This window comes from Polypterus senegalus, chromosome 6, assembly GCF_016835505.1.
Source record: "Polypterus senegalus isolate Bchr_013 chromosome 6, ASM1683550v1, whole genome shotgun sequence".
NCBI lineage: Eukaryota > Metazoa > Chordata > Cladistia > Polypteriformes > Polypteridae > Polypterus > Polypterus senegalus.
The window spans coordinates 59,279,009-59,296,920 of NC_053159.1; the positions used below are offsets into that span (position 1 = coordinate 59,279,009).

Here is a 17,912-nt window from a genome sequence, read left to right on the forward strand (position 1 = left end):
CAGTTTAGATGGCCGGCCAGCTCTAGGAAGAGTCCTGGTGGTTTCGAACTTCTTCCACTTACGGATGATGGAGGCCACTGTGCTCATTGGGACTTTCAAAGCAGCAGAAATGTTTCTGTAACCTTCCCCAGATTTGTGCCTCGAGACAATCCTGTCTCGGAGGTCTGCAGACAATTCCTTTCACTTCATGCTTAGTTTGTGCTCTGACATGAACTGTCAACTGTGGGACCTTATATAGACAGGTGTGTGCCTTTCCAAATCATGTCCAATCAATTCAATTTACCACAGGTGGACTCCAATTAAGCTGCAGAAACATCTCAAGGATGATCAGGGGAAACAGGATGCACCTGATCTCAATTTTGAGCTTCATTGCAAAGGCTGTGAATAGTTATGTACATGAGCTTTCTGTTTTTTTATTTTTAATAAATTTGCAAAAACCTCAAGTAAACTTTTTTAACGTTGTCATTATGGGGTGTTTTGTGTAGGATTCCGAGGAAAAAAATAAATTGAATCCATTTTGGAATAAGGCTGTAACATAACAAAATGTGGAAAAAGTGATGCACTGTGAATACTTTCCGGATGCACTGCAGATTCAGATTTTTTTTTCTCTGTATTTCATTTCTGCCCTTCTCTTTGCTGCATTTAAATGGCATTGACTAGATGCGCACTTTTGGAATCCCTTTTCCAGTGGAGCTTTCCAATTATTTCCCTGTCATGGTGAACACTACCTCTCTGTCAGTCACACTAGCAAACAAGTTCTGACAGGGGAAACAAAAGCTTGCATCTAAATTGACTGAGTATTACAGTCAAGGCCATGATTGGTACCATCTTGGATTAAAAGCCCAAGACATCTGAAAAAACTTTTATTAATGTTTGGTGTGGTTCGCTATTATTCAGATCACTTAGATAATTTTCAGCCTCAAGAACTACATTGTTACTTGCACTGTGGGAAATGGGCAGGGAAGGTGAAACATAACTGCTTCAACTGCCTGCTTGATCTGAAGGCGTCAACTTCAGCACCTGGATGTTAGAGCTAACAGCAGCAGTGCCAGAATTACTGGTAACAAACTTTGATTTGTGAACCATAAATTACTGCATGGTGTTTATGGTTTCTTTAAAGGATGACCAGCACAGATTCTGACCAAGAAGTTTTGTTTTAACTGAGCGCTAATATCAACTTTATATAACTTTATGTAATTTTAAGTACTTAAATGTTAAAACTTAAAGTAAATATTCTTGTGCAGCCAAACAGTAAAACAAACTACAGCAAAAATAACAGAAATTTTAACCAGAAAATAAAAAAAGCTTTATTAAAAATTCACAAATATTCTTCTCCAAATACCACGTTCCCACAAATGCTCCACTAAATGATATTGGTGGGTCAAGGTAGCACCGTTATTTATTGTATTCAGTCAGCAAATCAGAAATTATAAAATTGTGACGAGAACAGAGGAAATAAATGTGATTGCCATTTTCTAATGACGCAGAATATAGTTAACAAATTGGGTGGGATGAGTATAAATTTTGGTGGGCATTGCCTAACCCTGCTCCCTTCTCGATCTGGCCACAGTGAAATAGCAGATATTCTAAATGTGCATTGATCTGATGTTTCCACATTGAAGGAAGAAGATCTACCCAGCAATTACTGGGACTGCTAAGGAGGTACTGAGTAATTTGGAAACTGTAGAGGTAGAAGTACTGCTTAGATTAAACAGGCTGAAATCAAGCAAATTGCCAGGACCAGATAATGTTTATCCTTGAGTTCTTAAAGAGGTTAGTGAGTACATATATAAACCCTTGACACATATTTTTAGGCAGTCTCTACGCACTGGAGAATTCCTAAGGACTGGAAAATGGCAAATATTATCCTGTTACATAAAAAGGGTGACCGGGCAGATCCAAGCAACTCTAGGCCAGTAAGTTTAATGTGCATCACAGGTAAATTAATGGAAAGAATTATTGAGGATAAGATTGAGCAATACATGATAGGAACAGGATTTTTACTGAACATTTAGCATGGGTTCAAAAGACAGAGGTCATGTTTTACTAACATGCTGGAAATCTATGAGTAAGCATGAAAAGTGAAGCTTATATTATTTATCTGGACTCTCAGAAACCATTTGATATGGTGCTGCATGAGAGGATGGGCATTAAACTGAAAAAAGTGGGAGTTCAGCGTGTGGTGTGCAGATGTGTACAAAATTGTCCCAGACACAGGAAGCAGAGGATGATGGCGCGAGGAACCCTATCAAAACTGGCTGACATTAAGAGTGGTATCCCTCGGGGTCAGTGCTAGGGTTACTACTACTTTTAATATATATAAATAATTTAAATAGGAATATAGTAACAAGCTGGTAATGTTTGCAGATGATACCAAATAGCTGGATTGGCAGATAATCTGGAATTATTACATAGGGAATTGGACAGCGTGCAGGCTTGGGCAGGTTAGTGGCTGATGAAATTTAATGTATGTAAATTTATTGTATTACAGGCAGGAAGTAAAAATGTTAGGTTTGAATGTACAATGGGAGGTCTGAAAAATCAAAAGTCTACCATATGAAAGGATTTAGGGATCGTAATGGACTCAACTGCCTGATAGTGTTCAGAAGCCATTAAGAAGGCTAACAGAATGTTAGGTTATGTATCACAGTGTGTAAAGTAAAAGTCCAGGGAGGTTATGCTGAAGCATTATAACAAACTTGTGAGGCCTCATTGGAGTACTGTGTATGTGCATGTTAGGCTACAAAATAGACATAGCAGCGCTAGAAATTGTCTTTAGAACATTAACAATAATTAATAATTAATGTTAAACATTAACATTATACAAAGTTATTGTCTGTTATACCTGCATTTTTATCACTCTTTTTAATATAATATTGTTTTTTATCAGTATGCTGCTGCTGGAGTATGTGAATTTACCCTTGGGATTAATGAAGTATCTATCTATCCATCCATCCATCCATCAAAGCTGATTCCAGGGCTACAGGAAATAAATTATGAGGAAAAGAAGATTAAGAAGGGGCATGACTGAAGTGTTTAAAGTTATAAAGGGAATTACTGCAGTGGATCGAGACTGTTATTTTAAAAGAAGTTTATCAAGAACACGGTGACAGTAAATTATTAAGTGTAAATTTTGCACAAACATTAGGAAGTTTTTCTTTACACAGAGAACCATGGGCAGTTGTAATGATTTGCTAAGAAGTGTCACAGACAGTAGGGCTTTCAGGACTTTCAAAACTCAACTTGATGTTATTTTAGAAGAATTAGGTAGCTAAGACAAACAAGTTTTGTTGGGTTGAATAGCCTGTTATCATTTAGATTGTTCTAATACTGACAAATCAGTTATGGTGTAGATAGGTCTTTTGACAATGAAGTGACATAAACATTGCATAATTACTGAGCTGGATGTGTCTCTGCTGAACAGTAGGTAAAGATTTGTCAAGCTACCAAAAGTAGCTATTAAAGAGTCTGTAATGGGGCAAAAAAATCTATACCTGTAGTGTGAAATTATGTATGCAAGTATAAATATTTTGTGTCTTTATTTTTATCTTAGACAAAGCAATGTAATATGATTGTTATTTCATTGATAAGAACAGCAATGGATTGATGTTTAACTACCCCTTCCCCCTTTTAGGACTGAGTCAGGATAGCAAATAATTTTTTGACAGGGTTGGGGGACGTGCCTAAAACCAGTTTGGCAAGTGATTGATTCTCTACAGGACTTTAAATCAACCCCTACAGGAAAGCCAGACTACCTAACAGGCATGCATCAGCTTAACAAATGTTTTTGGGGACAGATGAGAAAAGTACTGTGTCCCCCCATTGGTCTGAAGTATGGCTGTTTAGGATTGGTTTGAATCAGAGGACATTCTGTAGCACGACACCCTATTGGTGTAAAAAATTGGACAAAGAATGTATAAATTCAGTTGTTTTACCCCTCTGTACCTCTCACACACACCATCATGATGAAGGAGCATCTCACACACCATGGACTGAAAAGAAGACCACACTGAGAAGCACAACTCGACAGCCATACTGACACAGACATGACACCTATTCTTAAGAAAGCTGACTAAAATGATGACTTAACTAGAGACATTTTAAGTGACTAACAAGTCTGTTTGCCACGTGTTTACAAAGTAAGTGGGATTGTGAGAAATAATTCTTGCATTTATTTCTAGTTGGTTTGACTACTGCAATTCGGTGTTCACTGGATGTTCAAAGTGTTCTTTATACAGCCTCCAGTTAATCCAAAATGCTGCTGCAAGAATTATTACAAGAACAATACAAACACGTAACTCCAGTTCTTAAACCCTTACACTGGCTCCCGGTTAAATTTATGGCAGATTTAAAAATCCTCCTTTTAATATATAAAGCTTTAAATGGCCAAGATCCGGCTTACTTGTCTGATTTTAACATGACTTACAAACCAGAATGCACATTAAGATCTCAAGATGCCAATCTGCTTATGATTCCAAGGATTAATAAAATAACAGTGCCCTTAAACTGTGGAATGGTCTGCCTGCTATATAAGAGATGCCCCTTCGGTCTCAGCTTTCAAATTCTGGCTGAAGACACACTACTTCAGTTTAGCATATCCTGCCTAGAGCTGCTGATTAACTATACATACTGCATCTGTGTTGTTCATTGTTAGCACTAAAACGTACAGTAAGTAATATGAGGTTATAATTTGTTACTAACCCTCACCTACACTATTCTGTTTCTCTTCTCGGTACTCAAATGTGGCACTTGGTGCCACTACCCTACTGCCAGATTGTTTTGCCTGCCTAAGGTAAAGTCATCTCTGATGGAGGATTGCAGTAATTGTCAGGTAGAGGGGATTGGGTGGCCCAGCCCAGACTCAGCTGTGGAATGACCAGTAGGGGGAGGCAGCTTGATGGCCAAGGTCTCTAGGACTCTGAACAAATCCAAATTGTATTATGTAATATCATCCACTGTTTAATTCTACTCTCTACTTGTAATATTTTTATTGCACTATTATATTGTATTGAGGATTACTTGTGTTCTGTTCTGTGTATTGTATGGTATTGTATTTACCCCCTTTTTTGACACCCACTGCACGCCCAACCTACCTGGAAAGGGCTCTCTTTTTGAACTGCTTTTCCCAAAGTTTCTTCCATTTTTTCCCTACTAGGGTTTTTTGGAAGTTTTTCCTTGTCTTCTTATGAGAAGGCTGGGAGGCTGTCAAAGCCCATTGCGACACACTTTATGTGATTTTGGGCAAAATAAATTGTATTGTATTGTATTTTTAGCCTTATTTTTGATTTTGCATGGGTAAGTCATTGAAACCCATTTATTATTGGGGACTTGAGCTTGCAAATTGTTACCCTCAAAAGAGGAATTACCAAAAAGCACTGGGCATAAACTTGTACTGCAAAAGTCCCTGATCTTTGTACATACTACCCTTCACTACTCCTGATTGTATGGTTTAGTAATGTCCTCATATCTTCCCTGCTACCGTTGCCTGTGGCTTGACTACAGACAAAGTAAATGTCATAACATGGTTTTCATAGGTGAATCTGCAGAAGGATCATTACTGAGCTTTGAGGGTGAGAGAGGGCCGGTGCATTCACTTGATCCTGGCACCCACCATGGGTCTTACCTCCTCATTTTTCCCATTGGATCAATGCTTCATTATCTGCACTTTCTGTATCAATGGGGATTTTCAGGAATATAAACTCCAATGAATTTGAGGATCGATTGTATACAGTGGATTAGGAAAATATTCAGACTCCTTCAATTTCTGCAGAAATAAATTTACAATTTTTGCCGATCAAGCTACACTCAACCCATAATGACTAAATGAAAACATGTTTTCAGAAACTGAAATAGCTCATTTACTTAAGCATTCTGACCCTTAATTGAATACTTTGTAGAATCCCCTTTGGTGCCAACTACAGCTTCAAGTCTTCTTGGGTATGTTTCTATATATTTGACACATCTGAATGTGGGCAGTTTATCATGCGTCTTTCTCTGTGTTTTGATAAATTCATGCTAACATGTCTGCTGTCCACCACCAGGTTGAGATGGAAGCTGTTTAATTTATTTAGTTCTCTCCCGTTCTTCTTCTGAAATCCATACACATGAGTCAATGGTACCCAGCTTTTTATTTTATATACTATTGTACTTTTCATGTGATCTCACCACTCATTGTGTTTTCTGCTACATGCTAGAGGCAGATGTACCATCCAAAAGGACCACACATAAACTGAAATCATAGTTTGTTCATGCTTCACACAGACACACTCTCTCTCTCTCTCACTAGGGCCAATTTATTAACACCATTTCACCTAACTTGCATGTCTTAGGACTGCGGGAAGAAACTGCAGTACCCAGATGAAGACCACACGGACACATGCACCAGGGCTAATTTAGCAATTCAGTGGTAGCGCTGCTGTCTTGAAAAAAAGAGACCAGGGTTTGCATCTTGGATGCTCCATGCTTGGAATTTATGTTTTATTTCCATATTTATGTGGGTTTCCTCTCACAGTCCAAAGGAATTAAGGTTAGTTGATTGGCTTTGCTAAATTGACCCTGGCGTGTGTGTGTTCACCCTGCGATGGACTGGTGCCCTGTTCAGGGATTGTTCCTGCCTTGTGCCCCAGTAGACTTTTCAAATGACCTGCCACCCTGCCCAGAAAAAGTGGGTTAGGAAGATGGATGGATGTTCTTTTAAACACTTAACTCGTCATCTTCTTCAGCCAGTAACAAAGCAATCAGGCTCTCCTAACAAGATGAATGAATATTGGTGCTGCTGTTGGTGAGTGTTGCCATGTCAAACAATGCTATTTATTCCTGTGTTTCATAAAAAAACAGAGAAGTGATTACATAACTGGCACTCCAACCACAGTAGGTTCCTGCTTTGTGGTCAGTGCTGCCAAAACACTCTCAGGCCCTTTCAAACCTTAACTAAATTTTGTTGATTAGACAATAAATGGGTATAGTGGTTTTATGTAGAAAGCCTTACAGTCATATGTTTCAATTTGGATTTTAACATGTTTACTGTGTCTGATTCATTCTAAATTAAAGAGCAGTTGTAAGCGGTTTGTCCACATGTATAGTAAAAAGAATATTACAGTAACATTCTCACAAATAATCCCCTAAATCCTGGCTTGAGTAGTAATGTGTTGCTCATACAGAATTTCAAACGCAGAACTGCAGAGAGGGACACTTTAAAATATTTTTTTTCCCAAAACAAAGGAGATTCACATTACAAGCCAAGATATCATTTCAAAAAGTTATTTCAACTTCATAAATTAAGAAGTACATTTAACACTGCTGTTTGTTTCTGTATCTTTTTCAGTGTAGTCTTTTATCAGTTCAACTTTATCCCATGGTCTCACCTTTAGGGCCAGCTATGCCATATCCTCTCATTCCAATGACTTCTGGTACCCTCACAAGGTCACAATGGCGGGCCACAGCCAAGTCCAGGGAGACTGACTCTCCAATGAAGGCGTATTTTCCCTCCCGTGCCTTGCGAATGCCCTCATCCATTGAGGGTACAGTGGTTTTCCTCCTTTCGATGTGGTCATAAATCATCTGATATGTGGGGTGTTTAGACGTCTAAATAAAAAAAAAAAAGAAGCAAGATCCAAAAATCAAGGATAGTTACACTGGTTTAAACTATTCAAATTATTCAGAACTTGGCATGCAGTAGTGTACTGAAGACATTCAAAGGGATGGCAGTTTTAATTGATTTTGGAACTCAGTTGAGCACAAATAGTTCCTTGTCAGAACACCATGTTAACAACAATGACACATGGTTCTGAACAAATAAAAAAATAAATAAGGATAAAGCCTGATTTGAATAGTTTAAGTAAATTGTATCCCTAATTACATGCATAATTCCAGGGATAATTATGTCTATGTCGTATTAATTTCTGCATTTTCATTTCAAATTTTTATTTCTAGAAATAGCTACAGTATGCCACCTGCCATTATATTCATGTTTCCATGTCACACAACTGAGTTCAGCTGCCCTATATTTTGTCATTGCAGGCTAGACTAGTCTATTTTTGTGTCAGTTTATAATATAAAGGGGTGACAGAAATAACACTTCTGTATGGGATGACTGCAATTCTTTTGAGACACCAGTAGGGAGAGTATTTACACCCATGTCTGAAACTAGTGCTGTGCTGAGGTTTCACCCATAGCACAACTTCACTCAGGCTCTAATTTGAGATCCTGTGGTGGGTGCAGCAACATGCTCTATCAGCGCATGCTCCCAGTCTCCTGCTTCTCTTCCTCATAATTCAGTCTTACTTGACTATCTATCTCAAAAGGTCTTTACTATTTTTGCAGACTAAAAATTAATTTGGGGTATAGAATAACTTGCAGTGTTCACAAAACATTGTGTAGTATCAGGCCACTTATATGGAATTAATTGGCAAATTTAAATAAGTGCAAGTGTGCCTTATGATGAATGACACCCCATTCAGTGTTGGTTCCTTCCTAGCACTCAATACTGTTGTGGTAGGTTCTGGTCCAAGTGACCCTGCAGTTGGGCTCAGTGAGTTAAAAAAATGGATGAATGTCTTGTACCTGATACTGCTGGCATATTTATTACTTAATACAACCCTATAAACAGACAAAGCAAGTTTAGAAATTGAATAGATGGATCTACAATGGTCAACTTAAATATTTTGAAACATAAACCAGATTTTAAAGATGTTTCACTCTGTATATTATAACATACCCATATAAAAATGAAATATGAAATGCTTGTATAAATTCACAACACTTGCCAGCTGTGCTTCTTGCCCACAGGCCTCATGTACTTTGATGTTAACACTCATAATTAAAAACAAAAAACAATAAAATCCTGACACAGTGTGTGACTTTTCAGCTTCCTCTGGGCTTTTCCATGTGATTACGTACATAAACTATGGAAATCTCAAATTTAAAATAATTGAACTTAAATCTATGGCATAGTAGATCATCATAACTAACAAATCTCAAAAAATAAGGAGAAACAGAAGTAAAAAATGGACAACAAGAAGCTTTTGCCTGCAGATATTTTTGTTGTTCAGTGTGTTGAGCACCCACTCACAGCCCTTTGAAATGCTCCAGGCATACAGGCATCTCATCAAGCAGAATGATTCTGGTCTCGAATGTAATGGTTAGTCTGCCTTCATTTTAAGATTGTTGAATACCAAGCTGAGTCTCTGTCTTTGTGCAATGTTCATGTTCTTCTTGTGTGATTTTTCCTTGTATTCTTGTTGGCTTTTATTTCACACAGATGTGTAGGTTAGGTTGATGGAGGACTTTTTTTGGCCTGTAATAAGTGTGTGAGTAGATTTCTGCCTGAGTGGATCCTGATTTGATGAGTTTGTTTATGTCCTCTGCTCAGTACTGCCAGGATAATTTCATGCTGTCTGTAACATTGTAGTCTATAAAGTAGGAAATTTTGCAACCTAGGATTTTGGTTTTCTTTACATCTGGATCATCACTCTGATAGTACTCCCTCTTCTCTCAGTATTGGCTGTCTGAATGTCTATTTGGTACTTGCTGAGCATTTTTCTGGTCATACATTATCTCTAATTTTAGGAACTGTCTGATGCATGGGAAGCTAAATTCTGCTGGTTCAGTGAGAGTTTGTTGGGGCATGAGACCAGAAAGCAGTCTTTTCCCAGAGAAGAGTATAATGAGGATCAGAGAATGGTTAGTCTTTGCATTGGAAAGAAAGTCACCAACATATGGAACAGACCCTCTAATTTAATTCACTGGGCATAAATGTCACAAACTGGCACAACCTCATTTCCATTTAACATGCAATTTGGAGCTGGCTGCAACCTGAAAAGAAGGATCTTGGGATGTAAGTTCATATGTCATTGGGTGTAATGTAGATGCTTGCATAACATTTACTTGTTTGTCTGACACCTTTATCCAAGGCAACTTACAACATTTATGACACAATTGGTTACATTTTTTTTTTCCCAATTGGACCACAAGCGGTTCAAGAGACTTGCTCATAGTCACACAGTGCCTGCCACAAGTTTTGAACCCACAACCTCAGGGTTTAAAGTCCGAAGCCTTAACCATCATACCACCCTTCCTGCCATAATATTGCAGGACTGGATAAAAGCAGATAGGTGACCTGGAAGTGCAGCCAATGGTGCTTGAAGTTCTATACAAAAATGGTGCTCCTGTGATTTTTAGCAACCTGAAATGCAAGTGAAGACAGCACTAGAGGTATGTTCTGCCTTGAGCAAAAATAGGAGTGGGTCCTGCTGGATTCTAAGAGTAATGTTTTGACTACACCAATGTTGGAGGGAACTGTGCTGTCGTGACAGAATCTCATGAGAATTTTAGTAGCTGAAAAGGATGGAAGATAACAGAATTGGCCTGTCCTGGTTTCTCACCAATTGATAGTAAAGTAAAGAGAACCAAACCTTTTTTTTTGTTTGTTAGAAGTGCTTAGATGGAAATGCTAACCACTTGAGAAAGAAAAGAAACACAATTGTTGGGGGTGGACAAAACACTCCATAGCACTTAAAATTGATTTGTCTAAATCAGTGTTTATTAAAATGTGTTCTGAAGAGCCCCAAGCTTAAGTAAAAACTTATAGGAGTTCTGTGAGCCATAAGTCAATATCTTCTATCAGTTTTAGCTACTGGAAAAATAAGCAGCAAATAACAAAGAGCTTGAAATTAAGGCAACAGTGATTGTGTCTTACGCTGTATTGGCCAACCCCTTACCCAGACCAGCCACTACACTGCCAAGACTATTTCATTGGACTAGCCTGAAGACTCTCGAGATGATAACAAGCCCCACTCCTTACAGATTGTCCTATATTTCCTGACAAGGCAAAATAACAAGCAAACAGTAGACAGATATGTACAGTGCATCTGGAAAATATTCACAGCGCATCACTTTTTCCACATTTTGTTATGTTACAGCTTTATTCCAAAATGGATTAAATTCTTTTTTTTTCCTCAGAATTCTACACACAACACCCCATAATGAAAATGTGAAAAAGTTTACTGAGGTTTTTGCAAATTTATTAAAAATAAAAAAACTGAGAAATCACATGTACATGAGTATTCACAGCCTTTGCTCAATACTTTGTCGATGCACTTTTGGCAGCAATTACAGCCTCAAGTCTTTTTGAATATGATGCCACAAGCTTGGCACACCTATCCTTGGCCAGTTTCGTCCATTCCTCTTTGCAGCACCTCTCAAGCACCATCAGGTTGGATGGGAAGTGTCGGTGCACAGCCATTTTAAGATCTTTCCAGAGATGTTCAATCGGATTCAAGTCTGGACTCTGGCTGGGCCACTCAAGGACATTCACAGCGTTGTCCTGAAGCCACTCCTTTGATATCTTGGCTGTGTGCTTAGGGTCATTGTCCTGCTGAAAGATGAACCGTCGCCCCAGTCTGAGGTCAAGAGCGCTCTGGAGCAGGTTTTCATCCAGGATGTCTCTGTACATTGCTGCATTCATCTTTCCCTTTATCCTGACTAAACTCCCAGTTCCTGCCGCTGAAAAACATCCCCACAGCATGATGTTGCCACCACCATGCTTCACAGTAGGGATGGTATTGGCCTGGTGATGAGCGGTGCCTGGTTTCCTCCAAACGTGACGCCTGGCATTCACACCAAAGAGTTCAATCTTTGTCTCATCAAACCAGAGAATTTTGTTTCTCGTGGTCCGAGAGTCCTTCAGGTGCCTGTTGGTAAACTCCTGGCGGGCTGCCATGTGCCTTTTACTAAGGAGTGGCTTCCGTCTGGCCACTCTACCATACAGGCCTGATTGGTGGATTGCTGCAGAGATGGTTGTCCTTCTGGAAGGTTCTCCTCTCTCCACGGAGGACCTCTGGAGCTCTGTCAGAGTGACCATCGGGTTCTTGGTCACCTCCCTGACTAAGGCCCTTCTCCCCCGATCGCTCAGTTTAGATGGCCGGCCAGCTCTAGGAAGAGTCCTGGTGGTTTTGAACTTCTTCCATTTATGGATGATGGAGGCCACTGTGCTTAATGGGACCTTCAAAGCAGCAGAAATGTTTCTGTAACCTTCCCCAGATTTGTGCCTCGAGACAATCCTGTCTCGGAGGTCTGCAGACAATTCCTTTGACTTCATGCTTGGTTTGTGCTCTGACATGAACTGTCAACTGTGGGACCTTATATAGACAGGTGTGTGCCTTTTGGAATCATGTCCAATCAACTGAATTTACCACAGGTGGACTCCAATTAAGCTGCAGAAACATCTCAAGGATGATTAGGGGAAACAGGATGCACCTGAGCTCAATTTTGAGCTTCAAAGCAACGGCTGTGAATACTTATGTATATGTGCTTTCTCAATTTTTTTATTTTAAAAAAAAAAACTTCAAACTTTTTTCACATTGTCATTATGGGGTGTTGTGTGTAGAATTCTGAGGAAAAAAATGAATTGAATCCATTTTGGAATAAGGCTGTAACATAACAAAATGTGGAAAAACTGATGCGCTGTGAATACTTTCCGGATGCACTGTAAAACCAAATACAAATATATTGACAGTGATAAATATAAATACACACAAGGACAGACAAATATTCAATAATATATATGTGCACACAACACCACCACTATCCCAGTGACACCAGTGAATAATTATCAATTATACGAAACACGAATACACAATATTTACAAAAACCCTCCCTTGCCCCCAAATAATCCTTATATATAATTTGATAGTATCTGCATGTATGGTGTTCGCGTCAGTACCTCGAATCAATACAAGTTAGAACCACCTCTGCCTCTGTAGTTAGAACATAACATGGCAAACGCGGAAGCAGTATTGCATGATTGACTAAGAATGTTTGAATGCTTCAGTGACGCCGCTGGATGGCCGAGTATAGTAAGTTGCAGAGATGGGGACAAGTCACATATGATCAAGTCCAAGCAAGTTTCAAGTGTTAACCATCAAGTCTCGAGTCAAGTCTCAAGTCACAGTTAAGACAAATCAAGCAAGTCAAGTCAAGTCAAGGATTCACCCTAAGCAAGTCAAGTCGAGTCCTGATAAGTTTCAAGCCAAGTCAAGTCAAGTTGCAGTACTAAAACAAACAGAGGTTAAATTTTCGATACGTTTATTTTTGCACAGAAAAATTTTTACAGAAAAGATTACAGAAAACTTATATACATATATTATGTATCTTATTTGCATTGCTATATTTAAATTATATGCATATCTGTGCTACATTAATATCTGAAAATAAAATTGTGTTGCTTACACAAAATGTTTAAAACTAAGAAATCCAGTCTAAAATGTATAATGCAATTCAATCTGAAAGGATTAGTTTACTTTGACAACAACAATGTACAGATAATGTACTCACCCCCTTGTCATCCAATATGTTCATGTCTTTCTTTCCTCAGTCATAAAGAAATTGGTTTTTTTTTTTGTTTTGAGGAAAACATTTCAGGATTTCTGTCTATATATAATGGATATGTATGGCGCCCCGAAGTTTGAACTTCCAAAATGCAGTTTAAATGCAGTTTCAGAAAGCCCAAAATGATTGGTTATTTTCCAAACAAATTGACAATTTATATACTTTTTAGCCTCAAATATTGGTCTTGTCTCCTCTCTGTGCAGTCTGTGTGATTCGGGTAAATACAGTTAATAGATGTCAAAAAAACAACAATCTCTTTTATATCTTTAATGTCAAAAACATCCTGCAATGCTGTTTTCACCTTTTTTTGTAAAGGGCATTTGAGCTTCTATACATGTTAACTGTGTAAACACTGTGTCTGCACTTTTGCTGCAATCTAAGACTGTATTTACCCGAATCACACAGACTGCGCAGAGACAACACAAGACCAGCATTTGAGGTTAAAAAGTATCTAAATTGTCCATTTGTTTAGAAAATAACCGATTGTTTCGCTAGATAAGACTCCTCCTCCTCGGCTGGAATCGTTTAGAGTCTTCTGAAGCTGCATTTAAACTGCATTTTGGAAATTCAAACTTCGGGGTGCCATACATATCCATTATATAGAGAGAAATCCTGAAATGTTTTCCTCAAAAACTATTTCTTAATGATCGAGGAAATGTTTTATATATGATGCTTTAATACTTATGCTGTCCATTATAAGGCACAGTAGGGGATTTATCCACTCTTTTTAATCTAACGTTAGTGATGAATCTCGTTAATTAAAATGAACGGATCTTTTTCATTTCAGCAGAATATAAATATAATGTATGTTAATATAGCCCAGTGATGAAGTTATGAAGCTTAATCGTCATCTCTGAGGTGGACGCGCAATATACATGTTTCATACATAATATATAATCTGATATATTTGTTTTCTATTTGAACTGGTTTCATTGTTATACAGCACACAACATTTTGTTGTTATTGTGAGTGTACACAAAAAAATTATAGACACTTAACGTAACCGATTCGAACAATGAAATTATTCTTGTCTGTATGACCAAAAAGTTTTGAACGAGTTATTGAAGGAGAAGTGATTGCACCGACGCTTTCATCTTAGATTTTCATGCAGTATAACGTTACACGAGCTGCCATTCAACTAACCACACGCAGTCAGTCCATACAAACGCTTGAAAATGCGCACATTTAATATAGACATTATAGTTTACATGTAATATCGAGAAGCCCTTTCATTTCAAGTTGCACTCAACATTAAAATGTGGCTACGCCACTGGTAACGCGTTATAGCGTTTTATTTATGAGATGATCATCACATTTCTGATAAAAACATGCAACCAAGGCCAAATTATGACAAACAGAAAAGATTAATTTAATTAATTAGTAATCGTTTTATTAAATTGACTATAAAGAATTCGACTTTCTTACCTTTCCTTGTGGTTTTTGAAGTGCCGGATGAAATTTGATGTTGTGGTTGTCGTGTCTGATACTCTTGCGTTGCATTCTCTGCATCTGGCAAATCTTTTTTTGTTAGTATGGTCTAGTTCAAAGTCCTTATAGCCAAACGTGACTATATGAGGAGCTCAACTATTGTCTGCCATGTTTGGCGCGGTTTGAGTTGTGCAGCGTTCTTCTTCTTCTTCTTCTTCTTGGTAACGTTAAGAGTTGTGCAGCGTTAAGGCAGGGCCAATTATGGTGCTGCTGAGTCATAATTATTTTATTAAATTATTTTATTTTATTAAACGAATTATATTTAAAAGTTCAAGTCATTGTCGATTCTTCCACTTTAAGTCAAGTCTCAAGTCACTTACTCTCAAGTCAAAGTCAAGTCAAGTCATTTTCCTCTCAAGTCAAAGTCAAGTCAAGTCATTTTCTTACTTCAATCAAGCAAGTCTCAAGTCCTGAAAATTGTGACTCGAGTCCCCCATCTCTGGTAAGTTGGTGTTGGTTCGAGCAGATAACAGTAAGTTTGGTTGGTTTTTGGAACGTTGGTTTGGTGGGGCATACTTTCCAGGACTAACCCTTCGACAGCTCCGGAACTGTAAGTAATTTAGAACGTTACGCCATTTGCTTGGTACGTCGAAATCTATCTTTGGGCAGTTTGGTTTTGGCATCTGTCCTTCTGACATCTATTGGCAAACTGAGTAATGACAGCTGGGTATTAACAACGGTCATTGTTTAAATTTTAGCTGATCTCAGATCTAAAATGACAACGACAACATAATTATTACTCCGACTCTGAATAAAGTCGTAAAATACGGTTTGTTTTGAAAATTTGTTTGCCGGAAAAAATCAAATGAGTTGCGCCGAAGAGCACAGTTCACATCTCGCAGCCCCATTTAAACAGGAAGCTCTTCATTACATCGGCCAAAAAAGTCTATTTTAAGCACAAATCAGTGCCATGATAACAAATCATTTCAAAGACTTAAAAAAACAAATAATTCTTTGCAGAGAAAGTATGGATTTCACAAACGTAGAATTTGTAGCCCGATTCGATCAGGCTCCCAGTCATTAGTAAATGAATAAACATGTAACACAAGCACAGGTGAATGATAAACGGCAATTAAAATGAAAGTGATAAATGAGTCTTAAAGCTAATAAAGTCTGGTAATAGTTGAATATTGGCTGATGTGATATTGCTTCCTCCCGACAATGCAAAAAAACTACCTCACCGTAAGTGTCCTCAGCAATGGTTGATAAGTATCTAAACCCCGGAGTTTCTCGGTGCTGGCAGACGTGATAATGGTCCAGATCCTTAAGAAGCAAGTAATGGTCTTGTACGATGAACAGAAATGAGTTGAAATATGGATGCATACGTGATTCTTTTTCTTCTCTCTTTCTCTCCTCTCCTCTCTCTTTTGCCTTTCGTTCCTCTTGTTTAAATACAGAATGTCCCGGATGTAACTGGTGGATTCAACAGGTAATTTCCATCTTGGGGTTGCGGTCTCCCTTCATCATCCTTCCCCTTTTAACTTATGGGGACAACATTTACTGATACACACATATAGTATAGCAAATGGGACAAGGAAAACAAAACACACTCAGCACAGACAAAAACAACTATTATTATGTAGCCCCTCTACAATGCCACAATGATCTGAGCTTCTGCTATCTGCCATGACAGTTACTAAACATCTATACTGTTTGATGTATGCAGCATTACATTTGTCACTGTGCATCTGATGTGTGCATTATCTACGCTGAATGTATTTAAATTATTGTGGTTATTTTTTTTTAAATCTTTACCACTATGATAAAACAAATTTTATTTAGTAATGCTTGCAATCGTTTTGGTGGATTTTGAGTGATGATGACCTGAGAGCAAAATTACTCTGATTATAGCTCTATCAAATGAAACCCGTAACCTTGGTCAAATTTTCAAAGATAGGGATAGAAAGTTATGCCATCTTGCAGACATATTTCAACTTCTGAACACGTTTAACTTATCTTGTCAGGAAACATATAAAACAGGATATAATAAAATAGAAGGCACAAAGAAGAAAGTTAAATTTGGATACAAAGAATCAAAACAACTTCTTTTTAAACTTCAACCCTTAATAGACCAAATAAATGAGGCAGAAAAGAGTAATGAAGATTAAGATTCTAACCAACTAAAACGTATTGTGATCAATCATTTAAAAATGTTAACTAAATTTAAAGACAATTTTCCTACATGTCAAGACCCAAGAGAAGATTTTTTGAGGGTAAGGATTCATTTAATGTCAGTGTCTATGACTGAAGAAGATATGCTGGCTGATGTTCCCTCGGATGTCATGTTAAAAAATACAAAGACTACTTTAGTTTGCCTCTTGATAAATTTTTGGTAGAAATAGTGAATGTGAACCTTTAAGTAAAAACCATTTAGTATTCCAGTACACTTTGCTTTTGCATGCTTATGTGAAAGTGGATTTTGACTTTCATTGCAAAACAAATTATCAATACAGGCAAATTTGACACCTACATTAGGTTATATTTAACAAAACCAACACCGGATATTAATGATTTGTGTAGTTCAATTCATGCACATCTGTCTCTTGAAGAATATGTATTTACATTTATCATGCGTGAAACTTGAAACAATTACAGCTTTACATCTCTTTATACTAGATAAGGACCACTAAGGTAGGAGTTAGACCCTATCTTGTGTGGAGGCTGATAGATTAAACTTCCCATGGCAACAAAAGAGCACAAGTGTGTGAAGGAGTGACATCTGGGAAGGACACATTCAGTATTCCTTCAGGGTGTTTGAAGGAATGCTGTCCAGCAGGTGCTGTTGGGAAAGAGAGGGAGAGACAGAGAGACAAGCCAAAGGGGCTGGCAAAAGGCCGTAATACATTCTATCTGATAGGCAGCAACACAGGGTCTGGGGCTGGGACCCTTCTGTCCACGTACTGGTAAGACTGTGGACACCTGGCAGATAGTCAGTACTATTCTGGCTGCTCAAAGGTAGGCAGTGTATGACACCTGACTGTGAAAAAATGGAATTTATGTAATCTTTAAATAAATTTCCAGTATGCATGAGACACCTT

General features: G+C 38.0%; 1 protein-coding gene across 1 annotated transcript in view; it reads right to left on the reverse strand.

Annotated features, from left to right (window-relative positions):
* The window catches only part of si:ch211-251b21.1 (uncharacterized protein LOC571720 homolog), a 65,687-nt gene that overhangs the window by 19,525 nt on the left and 28,250 nt on the right, over positions 1 to 17,912 (reverse strand). The window contains exon 9 of the mRNA XM_039756052.1: positions 7,365 to 7,584. Coding sequence (XP_039611986.1) covers positions 7,365 to 7,584 — 220 coding nt within the window. The remainder of the gene's footprint in view (positions 1 to 7,364; positions 7,585 to 17,912) is intronic.